The 17092-nt window shown below is 35.4% G+C and overlaps 1 protein-coding gene across 2 annotated transcripts; it reads right to left on the bottom strand.

The window, feature by feature from the left end:
* Nucleotides 1-1949: 1949 nt before the first annotated feature.
* il23r (interleukin 23 receptor) lies at nt 1950-16760 on the bottom strand. 2 transcript variants are annotated; one of them, XM_065264961.2, is made up of 17 exons: nt 16646-16760; nt 16269-16494; nt 15679-15866; nt 14909-15181; nt 14431-14554; nt 14163-14323; nt 13891-14021; nt 13634-13790; nt 13038-13120; nt 10716-10920; nt 9447-9635; nt 9241-9339; nt 8219-8374; nt 5556-5738; nt 4493-4580; nt 3881-3971; nt 1950-3526 (listed from the first exon to the last, which is right to left on the bottom strand). In XM_065264961.2, the coding sequence occupies exons 3-17, from the start codon at nt 15791-15793 to the stop codon at nt 2945-2947; spliced, it is 2637 nt and encodes an 878-aa protein (XP_065121033.2). In that variant the 5' UTR covers nt 15794-15866; nt 16269-16494; nt 16646-16760; the 3' UTR covers nt 1950-2944. The 2 variants fall into 2 exon arrangements, with proteins under 2 accessions (XP_065121033.2, XP_065121034.2); XM_065264962.2 differs by having other exon boundaries at nt 15679-15767.
* Between the last annotated feature and the right edge of the window lie 332 nt (nt 16761-17092).

The following is a 17092-nucleotide window of genomic DNA, read 5'->3' as shown; positions in this document are numbered from 1 at the left end:
AATCTATTGAGCTAACAGTAACATTTCTACCATGTTAAAATACATGCATTAGATTTTATTTAATATTTGGTGCTTAGTAGATTAAATCTCTGGACTCTCAGTGGCTATCTGTGAGCAAATAACCCGTCATCATTAAAATCAACATCACTCCTGTAAACTAACATAAAAAATAAAGGTGTGGCTCCTGCTCAATGAGCTTTGTAACAGCTGTGTTTCTGGTAGAAGTTAAAATTTCATGTGTAATTTCCCCTAAAACTATTTAGTAGTCTGGGCTCTTCACGTGTAAACACAGGTTGTTAAAAAGCATGCAAATACATTTTATAAAAGTATTTGATAAACAAACAAATCTTATGTCTGTCTTATGGCTAGTATAACACCTTAAAGGGGACATATCATGAAAATCTGACTTTTTCCATGTTTAAGTGATATACTTGGGTCCCCAGTGCTTCTATCAACCTAATTCAAACCATCCTCTGCAAGCATGTGAAAAAATACAGTAGGTCATTGAAATTTTGATCCCCTTGTGATGTCGGAAGGGGATCTTTTGGCGCTTTTCCATTGCATAGTACCCCACGGTTTGGTTTAGTTTGGGTCGGGTCAGCATACTTTTGGGAGCTTTTCCATTGGGTGCAGTACGTAGTACCCGATACTTTTTTTCGTACCACCTCTGTTGGGGTTCCAAGCGACCCGAGCTGATACCAAACGTGACGCAAAAAGATCTCAGAGAATCGTCACTACGCGTCATCGCTATAATGTAAAGATTAGCTTTACCTCAGTGCTAGCTTGCGCTCGAGCAAAAAAGCTAACCACCCAAACTAAACTAAACTGTGGGGTACTATGCAATGGAAAAGCGCCATTATTATAGTACCACCCCTTAATCTGCACTATCCAACCACAGCACTGCCAATTAGTGCAAAGAGAGAAAGAGAAATAATTAGAACCACAATTGAGTTTCAATTTCAACAAACCAGCATCATGACGTTCAAGTGAGTACGTTTACATACAGAGTCTTGCGTCGATTATGCTTAAAGGCAGGGTGCACGATCTCTGAATGCCAATGTTGACATTTGAAATCACCTAAATAAACACGCCCCTACCCCAATAGAATCTGGACCTTCTTTTGATAGACCCGCCCCACACATATACGCAACCCAGGCAACGATGTCGGTTTGACTGCTGATTGACTGCAAGTGTGTTTTGGTACTCGGCCCTACTCCCTTTTCCAAAGCATTTCTCAAAAATCTTGCACCCCGCATTGAATAAACTGATAACACGTGGGGCATGTAAACACGTTTCTTTTATCGGGGAAAGCCCATAAACGGTGTAAGCAAAGACCGATCGGCACAGGTAGTTTTTTGCTCATTATACCCCGATTTTGCATGGTAAACACCTTAACTGGCTTTCTCGCAGTTATGTTCATGTGTGAGGTTTATCTTTTACACGCGGAGACATGCGGACATGAACATAATTGAGCAAAGTAAGCGCAAAGTAATGCATAAAAGTCTACGCTTGACTAAAGCAGATGGCATAGAAACTGTGAAAATAGAAACTCATGTTACATTTACTGCAGGTTCTGCAGACAGTATAGCTTATGATAGATATGCCTTTGTTTTTTTGAACGACTATTATGTACTATAGGCGCTAACGTCACTGCCTGAGAGAAACGTGACAAATCTCCAAGTCCCATGTAAACACAGTTGTCTGCATACTGATTTGCATGTAAACGCAAAAAAACAGTTTTCTATAATAAGCAGATTTTTGGTAGTTATCCGCTTATTCTGTGCATGTAAACGCACTCAATGTTTGCATTTTATCAGCTCATTTGCATTTAAAATTGACACCCAAAACAACACATTTTTGCTCACACATACAAAGTGGCAATTTTAACATGTTATAATAATTATCTATATAGTATTTTGAGCGAAAACTTCACATATATACTCTGGGGACTCTGGGAATTTATTTTCCATCTTAAAAAAGTCTTGTGAAATGTCCCCTTTAATACAAATTTCAGCATGAACATATATACAGCAAACAGAACCAAAAGTCCAGATTGATTAAGTCTTTAATACACTCTCAGAATAAAAAAGTACAAGAAAATACAAAAGTTGTCACTGTGGCGGTACATTTTCAAAAAGTACACGTTTGTATGTTAGAGCAGTGGTTCCAAATCCCAACTCCCAAGTCATTAGGCCCCAATCCCAGAATGTTTTGGATGTCTCACTATGAAAAACCTGATTCCACTTATCAGGCTCCTTCCAGAATGTGTAAAATGTTTTCTTTATTAACATTCTAACAAGCTGATGAATCGAATTAAGTGTTTTATATATTATATATTATGGGGGCTTGAGGACTGGAGTTGGGAACCAGTGCCTATATTGGTACCTCAAATGTACATATCTTTTGCTTAAAGGTACATAATGAGACCTTTAAAAAAGGTACCATCCCAGTGAGAACTTTTGTACCATTTATTCTGAAAGAAGCAATATGCACCATAGAGACTTGTTGCTATAAAATCATCAAAAAATAATGCTTGACGTATATTATGGTGCAAGTCTCTTTCTTCACTTTGTGCAAGTCCTAAAACATTCTTCAAGTTTTTTAGGTTTTCAAGGTTAATTAGTTTAAAATGCTCAAACTACAATTCATTATCTTTCAGCACACACAGAATTAAAATATCATTGTACAATACAGCAGTTAGTTCCTGTCCTCCCGTACCAGGCATTCCAAGAGTGCTGAAATTTCCTATACCAGCACCAAAACATTTCATAGTTTGTTGCACAGCAAGTGCCTGGATTTGTTTTCAAATGTACTTGCCCAAATTTCCATTGAAAAGACAAGCAGAACATTTTGCAATGCTGCTTTTTAGGGATTATCGTTGTTTAGACAAATGCACGTTTGCTAATGACAGGACATATGCAAAGCAATCCTTTAAAAAGAGCTCCTAAACATCTTCCGGGATTGAAAATCTAAAACAAATCCCTTGTGGGGAGTATGGACTGGAATTAATCCGACAGCTCTCCAGGTCACTACAGTGTACAGTTTGGCTTATGAAAGTACTGTGTCCTAACTCATCTGCTTCCATATTCTTCCCATCATTCTCCATTACTTCATCGTTATGTAAGGCTGGGAGAGGGGTTGATAGGAAGCTTCCAAGAACGCTTAAGGATCCGAGACCTCCATCTATAGTTAAGAAGCTATTGAGACGGCTATTTATCACAGGAATGCTGGTTAAATCCCAACTGAAATCATAAGGCACGGGTGATGGAGACATCAACAAGGAAAATTGGTCCTCCTCCTCCTCCTTGACCTCTTCTTCTGTTGTCTCATAGACGTCTTCTGTTCTCTGTGGCTTATAGGGACATTCTATACAACTTTGCCTCTCCACGGGTATTTCTGGGACATCCTGATGAAGCACAGTTGGGTAAGAATCTTGCCTCGTCCAGGATGGATTCACTTCTTCAACAGGAGTTAAGGGAGGATCAATGTCCCTAGGAAGAGGTTCCCATCCACTGTAACTCTCATCCTAAGACAAATAAATTGGCATAAATAATGGAAACACGTATCTGATGAAAATTACATTATTTACACAAATAAGTGTGAACAAATTTGAAAGCCTTCTAGATTGCAACGTTTTAACCCATTTCCCAGACAGAATACGACTCTGGGCCGGATCCGCACCAGACTCAGCAGCCAAAGTCAGCAGCTCTGATGCGGATCCAGTGCAGATTTGGCCCAAAGTCATTTGCTGTCTGTCTTTATGAAACTATTTTAAGTCTGTGAGAAATTTGGTGTTCAAAAAGAGGAATTAATATGAGGAAATAACAAATGTTAGAAAGTGAAGCTGTGTGAAATGACTCTTAAGTATAAGCATTGTTACCTTTAGTAGTTTTATAGCATTGCTATTATCAAATTTCGGCAAGTTTTCAAAAAGCCAAGAGACTCCCATTGACATACACATCTTCATCATTCTGTAAAAAGATAATTAAATAAACAGTTAAAAACCAAAAGAACGCATGCACCATCATTAAAGGTATAGTTCACCCAAAAATGAAAAATGTGTCTTCATTTACTCACCCTAATGTTGTTACAAACCTGTATAAATTTCTTTGTTCTGATGAACACAAAGGAAGACATTTTGAGGAATGTCTTGTAATCAAACCGTTCGTGGACCCCATTTACTTCTATAGTATTCTTTGTTCATCAGAACAAAGAAATGTATACAGGTTTGTAACAACATGAGGGTGAGTAAATCATTTTTGGGTGAACTATCCCTTTAACAGCTTAAAATATTATGTGTAGGTTATAATAATTGCTTTTTATCATCTATAATTCAGTATGTGTTGTTTTGAAAACACCAAATGCATGATCTGAATGATTATGACTGTTACATTATGAAAGACTACAGACATTAACCACTTTGTGAAACTGCGCATAGATACAGTAGTTCAGATGCTGAGTAAAACCATAACCCCCTCATTTAACACATCACCTTTGCCGTACACATTTTAGGTACATCAGGTTAGCAAGGATCACCATAGGAACAGCAGCCACCAAACAAAATCCTGCTATCATTTTATCTGTAATGTTCAGAAACACAAGAATGGGTAAATTGGTATATTTTAAATGCATGAAATTAGTTACAGTTTTTGAGTTTGGGAAACACTTCTTAAAGTTGTTTAATGGGTCACTCCACATTTTTGAAAATAGGCTCATTTTCCAGCTCCCCTAGAGTTAAACATTTGATTTGTACCATTTTGGAATCCATTCAGCCGATCTCCGGGTCTGGCGCTAACAGTTTTAGCATAGCTTAGCACAATCCATTGAATCCGATTAGACCATTAGCATTGCGCTAAAAAAATAACCAAAGAGTTTCAATATTTCTCCTATGTAAAACTTGACTCTTCTGTAGTAACATAGTGTACCAAGACTGACAGAAAATTAAAAGTTGTGATTTTCTAGGCCGATATGGCTAGGAACTATACTCTCATTCCGGCGTAATAATCAAGGACTTTGCTGCCATACCATGGCTGCAGCAGGCGCAATGATATTACGCAGATCCTGAAAATAGTCCCCTCGGTTACTTTCAATAGAGGGTGCACGTGACGTCACCTTCTGCAAAAGTGACTGACTTTTGACTGACTTTTGCAATTAAAATAGTGCTCTCTAGCGCCTCGCTTTTCCAAATGCGTGTTGCAACTGCGGTAGCCATTACATACTCACTGATCTCCTTTTCTGTTTCAGCTGGTTCACCTGTTCTGAATGAAAACGCATTGTGGAAACGCGTTGGTAGGCTAGTGCTTTTTGTGACTGTCTGCTATTTTAGTTTATCAATATGGCGGAATGACATGAAAGCCTCCTTGGACTTACCCATTCAATGTAAGTAAATAGAAGAAATTCTAAGCTTACAAAGAAAAGTCAGATCATTGGCAGATGTCATTTGACACCAGCGAGGACATATTTATATATAAAGACATTGACTTTGATTAATAAAACACTTAAAACCCTACTTACAGTCCTTTAACACTGCTTTGTTGCAAAAGACCTTCATGTACCTGTATTCTTATTTGTTTCAAACATCTTTCCACATGTCATGCTCCTGTGAATATAGCAGGTGGCGGCTTTTCCTTTGGGTCCTTCACCCGCAGAGTTCCACGCAGAGACCAGGACATCAAAACTTTCCAGCGGATCCTGCAACTTCCAACTCAAAGATCTAGGATATGCAGAAGGCAACGTTGCTGCAAGTAGAAAACACAATGTAATGAGATGAAACACATATAGAGAAATGCCAGATAGTGCAAGGGGGTAGCAATGCTAAAATCATGGTTTCGTATAAAAAGGAAGCATTAAGTTAAAACAACTTGGTTTTGCAAATCAATTCAACCTACTTTTTTAAGTTTTGACCTGTGATAAGTTGACATAACTTATAAAAACAAGTTGAAATAGTTTATTTGCAGTGGCAAAACGATGCGATTTCATTATTTTCTCACCTGGCGCATGATGCAAAGCTCGTCAAAACATGTATTTAACCCGTCAACATATGTGTTCAGCGCGTCATGCAAACTTATGTGCATCACGCGTCATGTCAAAATACGTGCCTGCTGTAGATGCTTCAAAGAGGTTTATGATAAAAGTGGCGCTCACGTTTGCCACATACTCACTTAATCTCATGTGTAAACACAGTGTAGTGTTAAGTTAATGTATTTTGTGAATGTGAGCGTCTCCTTTATCATAAACCCTTTGGACACATGTGCAGCAGGCACGTATTTTGACATGACACATGATGCACATAGGTTCACATTACGCACCAAACACATATTTTGAATTTGCCGACCCTCAGTAGAGAGGTCACCGCCTGCCACTGTTTATTTAACAGATATGCTGCATTCTCAACATTTTTCCTAAGTTCACTGTACAGTAGGTTGCATGGATAAAACTATCTACCAAATGCATAAATGTAAATTTCTTTATTTATTAAGACAACATAAAGATTTGCTTCCTACACACTCTGTTTGGTCTACTTTAGCTGGCTGACAGTTAGCAGACTGACAGTTTCTCTTTGAATCATACTTTCACATCGTGAATAATACTACAAGTAGTGAAGACGGCTTTAGGGATACGGGTAAAAGATCTTACAATAGCGGTATTAAGAAATATAAAGGTTACTTTTATTGATATTGTTATATATATATAAAAAAAATCAAGTTTAGATTTAAACCTTCTAGCTGTGAGTCTAAATATTTAAAGGCTGACAGTATTTAAAGTAAGTTTTTGTGTTACATAACACATAGTCAAACCAACACTAACAGTAAACATGTAACCGTTTAGTTGGGTGGGAATATTTAACACTTTTACAAAACCGTTGTTCTTTTTTCGCCTGTTCTGCTATTTTCGACGTTTTAACACCACGAGTTGTAAACAGCCTATTTTTTGGAAACTTTCTGACCAAGTTACAAGTTCAAGTGTCTGTTTTAAAGCTCGGTTAGTAGCTTTACACTGGAAAAGACACAAACACTTTGCGCATAGCCACATGTCTTCCGCTGCTGCTTCTACTTCCTGTCGTGCCTCAAGCCGCATGTTAAGAATAGCTCGGTCTCTGTCTTGGTTGAGCCAGTCTTAGCTGCAGCACTAATAAAGCATTAAAATAACACAGAAGACGACAGGGAACATTAATTCACTTGAAAATTGACAGCCTCTTCATAGCTAATGCTTTTATAAAGCCATTCAGACAATAAAACAGCTGTCAATAATATGCAAATACAGTACCACACAAGACTACGCGGGGCACACGCACACCCACTCATTTATAAACCGCACTGTACTTTCTAATATTTTTGCGCCGCCACAGGTATTTTATAAATTTAGAAATTGAAAGTTACTCTCATCTCCCGTAGCCTTAAGAAAGTGGGGCCCATCAATGAACAGTTTTCAGTTTCACTTCAATGTGACATGAGGGCCCGTCCCTTTAAGACTGATGTATATTTTCCACCACGCATTCGTTTACTTTTGTAATAGTAAAATAATATCTCGAGTTCACTATTATAAATAACAACGGCAACCAAACTGTGCTATAAATAATGTTAAAGTGGATGTAAATTTTTAGTTTAACCATCAAAGCGAAACTTCCCTACATGGTTACTATGACCTTGAGCAGATGCAACTATTGCAAGGACTGTAAATCATGCACTGCTGCAACCAGGTTTAATAGTGAAATTATCTAGAACTATCAATCCAAATTTAACCAGCTAATTTACATAAACAGTTATAGATTGCAAACTCATAAAACTCGCTCTTCATCATATGCAGACAAGTAATGCAAGTGTAGAGGAGTGGGGTTACTGGAAGAGGATGTGAACATTTTCAGTAAATGGTGGAAAACCCTGTCGTCAAACTGTGGGCGTGACAGTGATGAGTCTCAAACCGTAGACAGGTAGTATTTCCATTTGCTATAAGTATAAAGGTGGACTGGGTCGCTTGTGGGGTCATTTTAAGGACGACTGTAGTGTCGAACAAACACAACTAAACAAAATTCGTGCAAAGATTTTTACAGCATTGAGATAACAAACTGATATAAATAAATGAATAAAATGTCCCTAAATGCTAAATGATATGTATGAATGTAAAAGATATGTATAGAATCACACTGTTACTCAGGCTCATAATAAACACAGACAAACCACAAAGCTCACAACAACAGATAAACAACTGTATTACTCACTGTTGTGAAGGAGCATCTTGTCTTTGTGTCTCTGAAAGTAAATGGTGTAGTGTGTGATAAATCCTCTCTGATTCTCTTGATCTAACTCTTTCCATTCGATGAGAATGTGCTTGTCTCCTACAGGATTGACTGATACATCTGGACCTATTAATGGCTCTGACAAATTAGGAAATCATTAGAAATTGACTGTAATCACTGACCAAGAAAATAAATAACACTTTAGCTAACATGACAAGTGTTGTATTAGTTTCCTAAAATAAAAAACTGACTTATTTTTTTACCATATAACAGCAATTTAATATTAAACTTTTTTTTTTTTTTTTACAAAACTCTTCACCACTTCCCCCTTGTGGCTGACAAGTGTATTGACATGCCCCAATAAAGAAATACACTGACTGAAAACACTGTTCAATCTTTTTTATTTTGGATCATGCTTTCTTTTTCCTTTTATGTTTGCCAAGCAGAAATAGCAAACATCCAATATTTATAGTTTTAGTTTGGGGGTCAAAATTTACAGATGTTCTTATGTAATCTTATAAATCTTTGGTGTCCCGAGAGAACGTATTTGAGAAATTCTAGTTCAAAATACCATATAGATAATTTATTATAGAATGTTAAAATTGCCACTTTGTAGGTGTGAGCAAAAATGTGCTGTTTTTGGGTGTGTCCTTTTAAAATGCAAATGAGCTGATCTCTGCAATAAATGCCAGTGCCGTGGTTGGATAGTGTAGTTTCCCCTTCTGACATCACAAGGGAAACCACATTTAAATTACCTATTTTTTCACATGATGCAAAGAATGGTTTACCAAAACTAAGTTACTGGGTTGTTCATTTTCACATTTTCTAGGTTGATAGAAGCGCTGGGGACCCAATTATAGCACTTAAACATGGCAAAAGGTGGATTTTCATGATATGTTCCCTTTAAGCCTGAAACTAACATGCAAAATTATTTCTTGAAAAAACTGATTTGATTTTTGACTAAAAAAAATTAAAGTTAAAGATATACAGCAGTTATAACTTACTCTTTTCTTTTGAATAAACTTGACCGAATGCAGGGTCTGAAATTCCATTGGCTTCTTCAATATATAATGAAATGTTATACAAGACACCATCTTGCATACCTGAAAGTATAGTTTCAGATTAGTTTTAGGGATTTCACATAAAATCATCAATTAACTCACATTCTTTCATCCAGTTGATGTCCAAATACTCTTAAATTAGTCTTTACCTTCCAGGAATGTATTATTGTAGTCTTTGCCTAATTTCTTCCATTGTAAAGCCATTGGGCTCTGTTGCCATTGGATTACAATACCCATAATTCTTTCCAAACCCTTTCTGTAATGAGACAAGTCCCAGCCTAAACGCACAGTGCCCCCTGGTGCTGGAGATAAATGTGTTATGATGGGGGCCGGTTTACCTGTGATGCACAAACAAAAAGTATAAATAACACTTTCACAGATGGAGATTATTTAAAGGGATAACTCACAATTTTTTCTTCATTTTCTCACCTTCATGTTTTTTTAAACCTGTATAACTTTTTTTGTGGAGAACACATAAAGAAGATACTTAAAGGGACACTCCAATTTTTTTGAAAATATGATAATTTTCAAGCTTCACTAGAGTTAAACATTTGATTTTTACCGTTTTGGAATCCATTTAGCTGATCTCTGGGTCCGGCGGTACCACTTTTAGCATAGCTTAGCACAATCCATTGAATCTGATTAGACCATTAGCATCGTGCTAAAAATAACCAAAGAGATTTGATATTTTTCCTATTTAAAACTTGACTCTTTTGTAGTTACATTGTGTACTAAAACTGACGGATTATTTTTGAGTGCAATGTTATATATGGTCTAATTAGATTCAATGGATTGTGCTAAGTGGTAGCGCAAGACAGGGATATCTCCTGAATGGATTCCAAAACTGTAAAAATGTAATGTTTAACTCTAGGGGAGCTGAAAAATGTGTATATTTTAAGAAGGTGGAGTATCCCTTTAAGTAGAACAGTGACCAAACACAGGCCCCCATTGATTTGTATTAAATGGACACACAACTACTGAGACATAAATATCTTATTTTGAGCTCCACAAAGGAAACAGTCAAGTTTTCATTGACATGAGAGTTAATAAATGTTGATATACTATTTCATTTTGGGTGAACTGTAAAAATATTTTCACTAAAATATTTAAGTGTAATCTACTTGGAAGTAATTCAACTTTGAATTTTTATCTTGACCAGTGATGAGTTGCTGTAACTTATATAAAGTTGCATTAACTTAACTTATTTCAACTATTTGAAATAAAATGAATTGTAAATACCAGTAGATTTACAAATATAAGTGCAAATTTGTTTTTGCTTTTTTAAAGTGTATCCCTTTAATTTTGCTGTCTGCAAAAATCTTTCTTTGTATTTCAATATGTGTCAAATTCAAGAATCATATAAACTTAATTTAAGAAAATGTTTCTTGATTACTTGATTTAAACAAACAGGTTCTCACCTGTATATATCAAGTTGACAGGTGCTGAGGGGGAGGAGCCAGAGGATGTAACAGCACTGACGTTCATCTCTGTTACTTCCAGAGACAGCCGAAGTGTGTATTGAGTGGCGTAAGCTGAGCAGTTCAATTCATGGACTCTGCCTTTCTCTTTATAAGATAACTTGTATTGTAACAAACCTCCGCTGTTATTGTCTGGTGTGTAGGGCTGGAAGATGAAAGAGAGACAAATAGTCACTGAAGGTCAAATCATGCAGATCAGGCCTGTCCACATCATCACTGATGAACTTAAAGGAATATTCCATTTTCTTAAAAAAAAAATCCAGATAATTTACTCACCACCATGTCATCCAAAATGTTGTTGTCTTTCTTTGTTCAGTCGAGAAGAAAATATGTTTTTTGAGGAAAACATTGCAGGATTTTTCTCATTTTAATGGACTTTAATAGACAACAACAATTAACACTTAACTCAACACGTAACAGTTTTTTTCAACGAAGTTTCAAAGGACTACAAACGATCCCAAACGAGGCATAAGGGTCTTATCTAGCAAAACCATTGTCATTTTTGACAATAAAAATAACAAATATACACTTTTAAAGCACAATTTCTCGTCTAGATCAGGTCCAGCGCGACCTAATGTAAATGCGTAGTGACGTAGGGAGGTCACGTGTTACATATATAAAACGCACATTTGCGGACCATTGTAAACAATAAACTGACACAAAGACATTAATTAGTATCAGTTGACATACAACAACGTAGGAACGGTCCTCTTTCTCAACACTTGTAAACACTGGGGCGGAGTTTTGCGTTCGTCCTCTGTGACCTCTTGATGTCATGACGTATTGCGTGGGGTCACGCTGGCGCATCACGACCGGATCTAGACGAGAAGTTGTGCTTTAAAAGTGTATATTTGTTATTTTTATTGTCAAAAATGACAATCGTTTTGCTAGATAAGACCCTTATGCCTCGTTTGGGATCGTTTATAGTCCTTTGAAACTCCGTTGAAAAAAAAAACTGTTACGTGTTGAGTTAAGTGTTAAGTGTTGGTGTCTATTAATGTTCATTAAAATGAGAAAAATCCTGCAATGTTTTCCTCAAAAAACATAATTTCTTCTCGACTGAACAAAGAAAGACATCAACATTTTGGATGACATGGTGGTGAGTAAATTATATGGATTTTTCTTTTAAGAAAATGGAATATTCCTTTAAGTTGAACCTCTTTTTAAAGTGTTGTTTTACACATTCTATCATATTAATATCAAGTATATTAGAAATATGGGTCACAATTTATTTTACGGCATCACTGTTACAGTGTAATTATATATTTAAGTACTAAGTAATAATCATTAACAACATGTACTTTCTATAGGGTTTGGGTTGGGATTAGGGTTGGTTTAGGGTAAGTTGCATGTAACTATGCATAATTAACTGTTATTACTATAATAATTACATGTAACATGTGTAACAAAGACACCGTAAAATAAAGTGTTATTGAAATATGTTGTAAATAATTATAAGACATTCGTATAATTTGCCTATAAATAAAGCCATGTCATTGTACATGGAGCAGGCAGCTCCAGGGGCAAACAAGACCAGCTAAATGCTATTCACCATATTTTAGTAACCTGTCATTCTGCAAATCCGCCAATAGGTGTCAGTATAAGACTAAGAAATAGTGCTGTAAAAGTAGTGTGGTGTTACAGTATCAATTTTATGAGCTGCATTATGTTTAAAAGACTCTGTGTGATATGATATTATCTGATACTTTATTCTTTTTTTTTTTTTCAGATCCAGCGCTGGAAGCAGGTGTCTTTTGTGCTGTTGTGAAGTGCCAAATTACTTAAAAACTTGTTATAAAGTTTCCAGAAGCATTTTGGCATCCATTTACTCTTAAAATGGCTGGGTTATTTTTGACCAATAATGGGTAAATAGTGGACAGAACACTTGCTGGGTTAAAAATGACCTAATGTTGGGTTGATGTTATGCAACTATGGAGTCCAACAACGCAGCAGTTGGGTTAAAACAACCCGGCATTGGGTTAATTTTAATCCAGCGGTGTGTTCTGTCCAATATTTTCCCATTATGGGTAAAAAAATAACCCAGCCAGAATGTTGAACCATAAACATAATGTAATGGCTAATAATGTTTAATTATTATTATTAATGGTTTAATTGTTTATTCTTAATATGTTTAATTATTATTATATTTAATTATTATTATTGTTAATTATTATTATTAATAATTAATTGTATTAATATGTACAGTATTTGCATTGGACCCAGGAAGTTTGTTTAATAATTTTGATCAAATAATGCTATTACCTTCCAAAACACTGTAACATCCTGATGCTGGTCCACAGTGTTTTTCGTAATATCTCTCCACACATCAAGTTTGGACGTGGGTGCTAGGGCACAGTATTGAATATAAAATTATTGTCACAAACTGTACAGATAAAATGTAATACACATTTATATGCACTGTCAGAAAAAAGGTTCCTATACGGTTCCTTTTTGTACCTTTACATGTATACTAAACATAACACAATGTTGTACCTTTTTGGACACATTACTGTCCCTTAAGGATCTATTGTGTACATTTAAAAGTACAGTTACTGTAACCGTTAAGTACCCCTGAAGTTTAACTGGTACAACATTGTTCCTTAAGGTTTGGGTATAAAATTGTACCTCAAAAGGAACAACATTTAAATGTGTTGTTGCATATACGGTGCAAAAATTAACCTTTGAGGGTACTTAAGTTTTGTACCTTTTTTTAACAGTGTGCTAAATGTATACAACACTTAAATTTATTTATAAAGAAATTTAAAAATTAAATTTATAAAACAGCATTTCAGTTTGAATTCTAATGTATTTTATTCTCATGTTCGATTTATAAAAATAAATGTAAAATCTTAAAATACCTTTTCCAGGGATAGTTATATTGAAGGTGCGACTCCACATACTGCAGTTTGCTGAAGTGACGCACACTCTTAGCTCAAGCTGATAGGGAATAAACGGCACCAAGCTTTCCTGCATTTGTATAAGTCCAGCTTGAAGCTCTATCACTGATCCCAGACCCTGATCAATTACAACAGCAAAACTCATTGAGTCAGTAAATAGGTGACTTGATGTTCCAAGACATATTTTTAGTGTTATATTCCTGTCTTTTTTGACGTACCCAGTCTTGATTATTGTGTATGCTTCTGAACCTTAGCTCTGGTTTCACTGAAGGGTCATCGCTTTTCCAGTGTATTATAAAGGAGCGGTTTTTAAACTCAACCTTTGTTATCTCTGGAGTGCTTGGAATCACTAAACAAGTACAATATTTTCAACACCATAAAAAGACATAAAATTCAGACTGAAGACTAAACATGAGATCATGTAATCAAAACGAGAATATTTGTGAGAATACACTTGTCAAAAGGCTTCAGGAATGAGTAAATCTCTTACCGCTATCCAAAACTGAGAAGGTAAAAGTAGAGTTGGCCTCTCCTAATGCATTACGACCCTTAACAAGAACTTGGTATGTCATGGTCTCATTAAACACAGATCGTGGAATAGAAACGTGACCATTTTTTATTTCATACAGGAGGGACTGAGATGTCCTTTCACTGGAAGAAAAGCAAAACAGTGTGTTGTCAGGATTTATATATATATATTTCATAATTCACAAAATGCATAATTCACACAACCAAATCTGAATGAATTGCATACTTACTGCTTAAATTGTACTGTGTAGTTTGTCAATAAATGTGTTTCAGTTAAGACTCCCATAGAGCAGTTCACATACTCTGAATATCGGTGCGTGATACAGGCAAATTTTGTTGGTTTTGATGGTGGATCTAAAATGAAAATGCATTATTATACCAGTTTTCATGTTAGCTTAATATTCACAAGTCAAGTTTTTTAAGCTTTTAAATCTACAAGCAATAAAATACAATAATAAAACTAACATTTGTACGTATGTACAATTTTGGTTTATTACAATAAACTGTATATATTTTTTATTCAGTAAAATAAAATACAAAAGGTACAAAAGCTGTCAATTGGGTGATACCCTTTCAAAATGTACACCTCTGTACCTAAAGGGTCCATATAAGTAACTGTAAGGTACATATTGGTACCAAAATGGTAGGACCTTTTTAAAGAGTCTTTTGAAATAGCATGCATGAATCTGGATAAAAAAGTGAACTTACAGCCAGCCTTGAGATTTTGTCTGCAAACTAAGTGCCATTTATTATTCTCCTTCACCTTGCAGAGGACCCTGGGATTGGGCTGATTGACAGTTATCTCAGTTGTTATAACAGAGCAATTAGTTATTTCAAAAACTGTCTGTCCATCAATTTCTATGGCAAATTGTCTGCCACAGCGTTCGGTGTTCGATTGGCAGTGTACAGTCAAGCTTGTGCCCATGTGGATGATGTCCGACTCTACTTTCAACCTTCCAGCACAAACAACTCTATAGCAGCCTAAGCAGAGATCAGAAATGAACAAATGTAATGAAAGAAAGTATTCGACATCCGGTAGCAGACATTAAAAATACAATGATAATAATATTATAAAACTGGCATGTCTTTATTTAAAATAATGTAAAAAATGCAAATATTTTATTAATCAACATATAATTTATGTTACTTTAACTTAACAAATGAAGTTATGTCAACTAATCACAGGTCAAAACTTAAAACAATATGTTGAATTGACTTGCAAAACCAAGTTGTTTTAACTTCATTCTGCATTTTTTTTAAAGTTTACTAAACACAGCAGAATTATTTAAAATAATGTTAAAAAATGCAACATTTTTATTAATCAACATATAATTTATATTACTTTAACTTAACAAATGAAGTTATGTCAACTAATCACAGGTCAAAACTTAAAACAATATGTTGAATTGACTTGCAAAACCAAGTTGTTTTAACTTCATTCTGCATTTTTTTTAAATGCAGCAGAATTAAATACTTACCACAGAGGTTGAGGTTAAAAAGTAGAAGGAATACCACTTGGCAAACTCCAATGAAAATATCCATATCATGCCTTTGTCGTCCTGAGGCTCTATGATTAATAAATAGTGTGTCCATTATTTGTTTCCATATCTGTTTTTTCTTAGATTCTCTCACATGCAACAGTCAGCGTGTGCAAGCTGCCTGTTATCTATATAAAGATGTCACATTGTCATATCTTTGTCTTGAATACATTTCTGTATCATAGAATTTTACCAGAAAATGATAAGGATGTTCATGACCTAGGTAAATAGTCAGCATTCTTGTGAGAACTACCTAACTTAGCTAGCCTAATTGTTTATGTTGACCTGGTTTAATCAGACTTGCTTTGCTCTTTGAAGAGAGAATGACCTAGATTTGTGGTTTTTATGCATGTTCTGAAACTCTGAGAATTGGGTATAACATGTAGGCATCTTGTTAAAACCTTTTAGTCAGCAGTGACTAAATTACTTTAATCCTAAAACTTGTATATGAAGATGAATATACATTAAAACATCTAGAAAAGTGCATATATTCTTGGTGTGTTGTGAAAAAAAGACAAACAAACCCTTACCTTTCCACATCTAATTTGGACTCCTACTCTGGACTTCTTCATGGTCTGAAGAAGAGCTGTCTTGTAAGGTGTGTAGATACCATAATGTTAATTGGATTTGTGATGTGCAGTCTTTGAAGGTGTTTGACTGCTGTGTTATTCCCATCATTCTTGCTCACCAGCATGCTCGACGAGACTCAAAGCGTTAAGAGTCACATTTGATGCTATAAGCTTTCAAAAACCTGCGCTGGAAAAGATAGCACATAAATCAGACCTTTGATCTGTCACAATGTTGTCACGCACAGTTAAGAAGTGTCAATTGATCTTTAAATATGAAGTTTATATACAAAACAGATCTGTTCATGTTATTCAGACAACAAATAACACAAAATAATTACCCATGTCGTTCGCACATGTTCCCGTTCATGCAAGACAAGCTGTGTGATCGCATCACCACAAACAGAGCCTTCCTGCTTGCCCCAGATTTCTTTGAGTGATCATTTTGAGTTTCCATCTTCATATTCAAAGTATTTCTGGGGAAGCCCCATTGTGGTAAACTTGAGTTTCAGAGTAATACAAAGACTGTACTAGGACTTAATTAGTAACAAATGTTATTAATGAAAAAAGTAACATATTAAACTCTCCATAGATTGTGGAAAGAGCCATCCTGTTATTAACTGTAAAGGTTTGGAAACAAAAAAGTAAGAAAAGAGATTAGTCTCAAAAGTACAGTTTGTGTGAAACTGACACATTATTAACCACATGAAAGTACAAAACCACAAGTTTTAAATAAATAATTATAAAAATATGAAAGAAGTTGTAGTTTACGTTTTATTATTACTATT

The sequence above is a fragment of the Paramisgurnus dabryanus genome, chromosome 7 (genome assembly GCF_030506205.2).
Source record: "Paramisgurnus dabryanus chromosome 7, PD_genome_1.1, whole genome shotgun sequence".
Classification (NCBI taxonomy): Eukaryota; Metazoa; Chordata; class Actinopteri; order Cypriniformes; family Cobitidae; genus Paramisgurnus; species Paramisgurnus dabryanus.
The sequence above is the reverse complement of the archived record's forward strand: the minus strand, read 5'-3'. Positions and strand labels throughout refer to the sequence as shown.

Excerpts from the sequence above, each read along its gene's own strand:
- il23r (XM_065264961.2), bottom strand. The coding sequence starts at position 15,793 with ATGGACACACTATTTATTAATCATAGAGCCTCAGGACGACAAAGGCAT. Across the intron at positions 14,555-14,908 it reads ACAAAATCTCAAGGCTGGCT|ATCCACCATCAAAACCAACA; the intron begins GTAAGTTCACTT and ends TTTTCATTTTAG. Across the intron at positions 8,375-9,240 it reads AGTTTATTCAAAAGAAAAGA|AGCCATTAATAGGTCCAGAT; the intron begins GTAAGTTATAAC and ends CTAATTTGTCAG.